Source organism: Bombina bombina, chromosome 2 (assembly GCF_027579735.1).
Source record: "Bombina bombina isolate aBomBom1 chromosome 2, aBomBom1.pri, whole genome shotgun sequence".
NCBI classification, from domain to species: domain Eukaryota; kingdom Metazoa; phylum Chordata; class Amphibia; order Anura; family Bombinatoridae; genus Bombina; species Bombina bombina.
The window spans coordinates 793491347-793498798 of record NC_069500.1 but is presented as its reverse complement, the minus strand read 5'-3'; the positions used below and the strand labels follow the sequence as shown (position 1 = coordinate 793498798).

The following is a 7452-nucleotide window of genomic DNA, read 5'->3' as shown; positions in this document are numbered from 1 at the left end:
ACAGTTTTATAATGTTTTTTTTATATCAGTATCTGTGCATCTTATTCTTTATAGTAGTGTCTATTACATGCAGTTATATGAAAATGAGTGTATTCTGTCCCTTTAATATTGCCACCATAACTGTGTTTTCCTGCAACTGTATGAGTTACACATGCTGCAGGATTTGCAAGGAGGGACATGAATAGTGCTGTTTTATGCTGTCCAAAGGCATAACTCGTTGCTCCCTGCAGCATGTGTAACTCATATCACTACATTTCCCCTTGCTGCTGTTTGCATTTTCACTTTCAGTTCAGACTTTATGTATTCTGTGGCAGCTGCTGGGTGAAGCTGTGTCAGAAGAGAATAACATGGACGAATACCCATATTCCCTGATTGTGGAGTGTCTTAAAGAGCTAACCAGAAAGCAGAGGAAAGAACTGGAAAATTACTTTTCTCTGAGAAGAAAGTCTCAAGGTGGACCCTGCATAGTGTCCAGTGAGACATCTACTCAATACAGAGTGAGCTACCAGAAAGAAGAAGGTAAGACTCAGTTACAGGACTATAAAAATCACGTCTTGGTTTTATGTATAAATTGTGTTTTGTCGCACGCTACCTAGAGAGCCCAAAAAGCAAATTGTGCAACTTGTAAATGTGCTGCAAATCAAATAGCCGGTTCAGGTTTGCAACATTAAAAAAACAAAAAAACAAGGAGGTCATAGAATTAGCTTTTGGCCTCTCTAGGGAGTGTGGAACAAAGTACAATTTATAACGATAAGAGGTCACTTAAAATATCTTATTTGTCATAAGGGATTTATTGCTGTGTATAAAATATGTATATCAAGTTATCTGGCACTGCTATAATATCTGTATTTTCACTTTTATTTATTTTAGCTGGGTAAATGATTTTTTTTTATAAAATAGGATTTATACTTTCCTGTAAGCGCTGTTTTAAAAAAAAAGTATTTTGAAATCTTAAAGTTTTGTTATAATACTTCCTCGAATCAAGGAAATAAAAACACTTTCAGAAGCATAAATCAGACGGACTAGGACTTTTCTATTGTCCAGAAGGATGTATATTTTCACTGCCATTCTTGGTCACACAACGGACATTTATTAGTTTACTTGGCTTCAAGAAAAACATTCTTTTTACTGTACATGCTTAGGATGTGGCAACTAGTAAATAGGCTCTCCAGAATTGTGCATAATGCTTGTCACAAAAGGCTTCTGATTACTTTATATTTCATTAGCTCTACCACACAGTAGTGGTTGGGCTATGAGGGTAACAGGTATGGTTGCCAGAAGTCCCCCACATAAATAGTTGACAACCAGTGGGTGTTCAAGTGAAAGGAGATGACCTGAACAGAACTAATGGCCCTGTAGATCCTGTTTGTTATAAGATTGACTAAATCATTCCTCCTAACCATCCGGCATTCTGTGGGATTGTGCTGGTGAGGGCAGTATGACCCGCTTCCCGCATGCATCCCCTCGATGCCTCAGTTTTAAGGAACTGACAGAGCCAAGCCCAATCACTGCCCAGACACATCTACATGCCTCCCACACTCGCCCCCCTTTGCCCACAAGCTTTTCACCCTCCACATCCTGAAATAGGGATTTCACCACCTATCACAGAGAGTAATACACACAAAGCACTCATTTGCCCCCCTTTGACTCCCAATAGCACAATGGTGACTTTCCTTAACACACATAGTAGTGATTTTATCCACATTTTCTGTCAGTTAAACTCAAAGCAGCAACTTTTTTAAAACCTCCTTGGATGTTCCTAACAAAAAGAACAGTAATTTAATCATGTATTCCTTTAATAAAGCAGAGATTTTAACTGCCATGTGCAAATTAACAGAACAATATTTTTAAACTGTGATTTGACCTGTATTAGTATTTCATAGAGCAAATATCTTTCATAAAGGTGGTGAGAGTCTATGATCCATTACTTCTGGGAATTATACTCCTGGCCACTAGGAGGAAGCAAAGATCCCCAAAACTCCAAGAGCCATTAAAACCCTGCCACTGTACTGGAAACTAGTCTTGTCTTTGCCTTCACAGGAAGAAGGTGAAGAAGGGAGGTGCTCCAGGTGTTTGTGAGAAAGGTGCTCAGACCAATTTGAGGCCCATCTTTCTCCTGAAAGAGCTACTGTTTGGACAGAGAAATCACAAGAACACCCTATGGGAGTTAGTTACAGGCCTGCCACATGTGTCGTGGGAACCAGTCCTTAGCCTCCTCCTGTTGGTTCTGCGTTATACTCTATATATTTAAATCCTCTGCTGTCACATGTACAACACTGGATTGGCTTGTAAATAGCAGTAAAGTATGAAGTTATGTTAGCACTTCCCTTCAGATGCTCGCTGCCAGCTCCGGTTCTCCCAGACCGTATCCAGGAACAAGAAATTTTGAATGTGGCGGCGCTGTGTCACCTCAGGTTTTACCTGTGTCACCTCAGCCTTCTTTCACCTTCAAAATAAAAAGCTCACAATGGTGTAGCACTTTTCAAATAAAATGGTAGGCGCACAAACAGGTCATACTCACAGGATTTCAGTTTTAAATCAGCCTTTTATTAGGACCATCACAAGGGTATCTTCAGATGCAGCTTCAGATTTTATTAAAATATAGCTCGACACGTTTTGGCAAAACAAGCCTTTCTCAAGAGCATAAAATCAATATATGTCAAAGCAAGTTGGAGTAGCCTAGCAAAATGCTGTACACAATATGTATAGCCATCAGCTCTGCCTGCCTTTCTCAGACCACACCCATTCACAGGTGTGCTGAGTCTGGCTCACATCAGAGCTGTAACCTATCTCTATCCTGTTTTGTTAGGAGGTGTCAGGTAAAAACAAATCGTGCAATCAAATATGCCATTTAAAAACTAGTGTGCAAAAATATGCCAATAAATCTGAATCGCTTTGCCTTTTGACACATCATAACAAAAGGGGTATACATTCTATGCATCAAATAAAATGTTCTCAAATAATGGTGATTGGTCCGATACGGCATGACAACATCGTCACATGATCGGATGGAGAAGCAGACCTGTTTAAGTTGGTTTCATCTGCGCTTACTTGTTTGAAAACTGATAATTTTGGGTCTTTTTAACAATGGTTGTAATATGGACACATGATAGGGATAGACCTGCTTTAATTGGCCATTTTTCTTTGCAATATTATGTCATGATACGTTTCTATGGAGTGTCCATTGACGTCGCTAGAATTGTTCATGTAATGTAAACATACATATGTTTTGTAATGAAAGCATATACTCAAGCAATCCATATATCAAGATTTAGATTTAGTATCAGAAATCAGTTGTTCATTTGCAGCAGTTCACATTAACGCATAAGGTTGTTTGTTATGAATCTAAGTTCTAATATGTGATTATTTAAAAAAACACACTTTGAATGATTTAACTTTTTATTGAGAACATTTTATTTTACGTATAGAATGTAAGCCTCTTTTTGTTAGGATGTGCAAAAGACAAAGTGATTCAGATTTATTTACCTCACCCGGGTTAGCCCCCCATATTCAAAATTTTAACAAACAATCATTCCATTTGTTAGATCTTTTGTTAGATCAGGTTAGATCAACTGTTTTTTCATTAGATCTACTCTAAAATATAAAATATTAACAATCTTTTTCAGGGGGCGCTAACCCGTAGCGAGCCTCCCTCAACAAAAATGTTGACAAAATCTTATTGATTATGATAGCTCCACATTAGATCAGGTTTCATCAGCCAAAAGTTTTGTTAGATCTAGTCTAATTACTGAGATATTGCATTTTTAATGAGTGGAGCTAGCCCCCCTCAACTGAAATCTGGACAAAATTGTATTGATTTTGATAGATATTTGTTAGATCAACTCTTTTTTCATTAGATCTATCACGCAAGAGGCGGTATTCACAATCCTAGTTTGTGTGCGGGGGAGGGATGATCACGAATAGCCCCCCACAACTGAAATCTGCACCAAATTTTATTGATTTCGATAGATATATGTTAGATCAGGCTAGATCAACAGTTTTTTTTGTTAGATCTATCACGCAAGAGGCGGTATTCACAATCCTATTTTGTGTGCGGGGGTGGGGTGATCACTGGTGAGCCCCATCCCCCCTCAACTGAAATCTGGACAAAATGTTATTGATTTTGATAGATATACATTAGATCAGGTTAGATCAACAGTTTTTTTTTGTTAGATCTATCACGCAAGAGGCGGTATTCACAATCCTAGTTTGTGTGCGGGGGAGGGGTGATCACTTGGATAACCCCCCCTCAACTGAAATCTGCACCAAATTGTATTGATTTTGATTGATATACTTTAGATCAGGTTAGATAAACTGTTTTTTCATTAGATCTATCATGCAAGAGGCGGTATTCACAATCCTAGTTTGTGTGCGGGGGAGGGGTGATCACTTGGATAGCCCCCCCCCAACTGAAATCTGGACAAAATTGTATTGATTTTGATAGCTATACGTTAGATCAGGTTAGATCAACTGTTTTTTTGTTATATATCTCATGCAAAAGGCGGTATTCACAATCCTAGTTTCTGTGCGGGGGAGGGGTGATCACTGGGATAGCCCCCCTCAACTGAAATCTAGACCAAATTTTATTGATTTTGATAGATATACGTTAGATCAACTGTTTTTTCATTAGATCTATCACATAAGAGGCGGTATTCACAATCTTAGTTTGTGTGCGGGGGAGGGTTGATCACTGGGCTAGCCCCCCCCCCCTCAACTGAAATCTGGATGGTTAGATCAACTGTTTTTTTTGTTATATATCTCATGCAAAAGGCGGTATTCACAATCCTAGTTTCTGTGCGGGGGAGGGGTGATCACTTGGATAGCCCCCCTCAACTGACATCTGCATAAAATTTTATTGATTTTGATAGATATACGTTAGATCAGGTTAGATGAACTGTTTTTTTGTTAGATCTATCACGCAAGAGGCGGTATTCACAATCCTAGTTTGTGTGCGTGGGAGGGTTGATCACTGGGCTAGCCCCCCTCAACTGAAATCTGAAACAAATTTGATTGATTTTGATAGATATACATTAGATCAGGTTAGATTGTTGTTGTTAGATTTATCACGCAAGAGGCGGTATTCACAATCCTAGTTTGTGTGCGGGTAAGGGGTGTTTATGGGTTAGCTCCCCCTTAACTGTAATCTGGACCAAATTTTTGTGATTTTTTGTGATTTATCACGCAAGAGGCGGTATTCACAATCCTAGTTTGTGTGCGGGTAAGGGGTGTTTATGGGTTAGCTCCCCCTTAACTGTAATCTGGACCAAATTTTTGTGATTTTGATAGATATACGTTAGATCAGGTTAGATCAACTGTTTTTTTTGTTAGATCTATCACGCAAGAGGCGGTATTCACAATCCTAGTTTGTGTGCAGGGGAGGGGTGATCACTGGGATAGCCCCCCTCAACTGAAATCTGGACCAAATTTGATTGATTTTGATAGATATACGTTAGATCAGGTTAGATCAACTGTTTTTTTTTTTTTTAGATCTATCACGCAAGAGGCGGTATTCACAATCCTAGTTTGTGTGCGGGGGAAGGGGTGATCATGGATTAGCCCCCCTCAACTGAAATCTGGAGCAAAGGTTATTGATTTTGATAGATATACTTTAGATCAGGTTAGATAAACAGTTTTTTCATTAGATCTATCATGCAAGATGTGGTATTCACAATCCTAGTTTGTGTGCGAGGGAGGGGTTATCACTTGGATAGCCCCCCCTCAACTTAAAGCTAGGCCAAATTTTATTAATTTTGATAGATATATGTTAGATCAGGTTAGATCAAATGTTTTTTTGGTTAGATCTATCACGCAAGAGGCGGTATTCACAATCCTAGTTTGTGTGCGGGGGAGGGGTGATCACTGGGCTAACCCCCCCCCCCCCTTCAAACGAAATCTGGACCAAATTTTATTGATTTTGATAGATGTACATTAGATCAGGTTAGATCAACTGTTTTTTTGTTAGATCTATCACGCAAGATTCTGTATTCACAATCCTAGTTTGTGTGCGGGGGAGGGGTGATCACTGGGCTAGCCCCCCTCCACTGAAATATGGACCAAATTTTTATTGATTTTGATAGATATACATTAGATCAGGTTAGATCAACTGTTTTTTTTGTTAGATCTCTCACGCAAAAGGCGGTATTCACAATCTTAGTTTGTTTGCGGAGGAGGGGTGATCACTGGGCTATCCCCCCCTCAACTGAAATCTGGAACACATTTTATTAATTTTGATAGATATACGTTTGATTTTTCATTAGATTTTTCACGCAAGAGGCGGTATTCACAATCCTAGTTTGTGGGCGGGCAAGGGGTGATCACAGGGATAGCCCCCCACCTTAACTGAAATCTGGACCAAATTTTATTGATTTTGATAGATATACGTTAGATCAGGTTAGATCAACATTTTTCCGTTAGATCTATCACGCAAGAGGCAGTATTCACAATCTTAGTTTGTGTGCGGGGGAGGGGTGATCAGTGGGCTAGCCTCCCCTCAACTGAAATCCCTTTCTATCATTTAGCTTAGCATAGCATTTCCATAGAAAAGGCTACACCAGGGCCAGACTGACATACTGGGATACTGAGAGAATACCCGGTAGACTGTCAGCTGCGGTGGCCAGATTCACAAGCATTTTTAAAAAATGTTTTTATTTCTCATGCTGTACCTAGCCCATGAGTCCTCAGGTGTGGCTGTGCAATAATAATTCTGCCCCCAATGGTAGCGTGCAGGAGAGCACGCCTATGCACAGACCTGTCAGTACTCCTGAACGCACTGGGTGCATTTGGCCTATGAGGGGCGTTATAACCCCGGCCCAAAGCTTTGCACAAGACCAAGAGACATTCAGCAGTGACCTTCAGCCACACTCCCCAAAACCATAGTGTCCCTCTTTGGACATATGAAATGTTGGGAGGCTTGTAATAATAAGTATTGTTTATCACCATATGAGTGTGACAGGGTTGGGGTGAATGTGACTTTGTTGGAGAAGGAAGTGTGACAGGGCGAGGGGAGGTAAGTGTGATAGGATTTGGAGAATTGAAGTGAAGGTAAACTTTGATGAATGAAAGCCTGTTTTTAAAAATACTATTAAAAACAGGGGCACTTTCATACATCAAAATTTAGAAAGCAGCCATTTTGATTAAAAACTTACCTTTTGTTTTTTTTTCACAGCCAGAGCAGCTTCCCCCACCCAGAGATCCTCTCTTCACACGTCATCAATGACTAATCCAGCTTCCTCCAATCACGGCTTTCCCCCAGGGGAGTCATTGCCTGAAGCCATGCTGTGATTGGAAGAAGCCGGATTAGTCATTGATGAAGTGTGAAGAGAAAATCTCTGGGTGGGGGAAGCTGCTCCGGCTGTGAAAAGAAGAAAGGTAAGTTTTTAATTAAAGTGGCTGCTTTATAAACTTTGATGAATGAAGGTGCCCCTGTTTTTAATAGTATTTTTAAAAAACGGG

The 7452-nt window shown here is 39.8% G+C and overlaps 1 protein-coding gene across 1 annotated transcript in view; it reads left to right on the top strand.

Annotated features, from left to right (window-relative positions):
• Positions 1-304: 304 nt before the first annotated feature.
• Positions 305-7452, top strand: part of LOC128649615 (protein mono-ADP-ribosyltransferase PARP14) — a 220457-nt gene continuing 213309 nt past the window's right edge. Inside the window, exon 1 of the mRNA XM_053702975.1 lies at positions 305-519. Within this exon, the coding sequence (XP_053558950.1) occupies positions 348-519 (172 nt within the window). The 5' untranslated portion in view covers positions 305-347. The remainder of the gene's footprint in view (positions 520-7452) is intronic.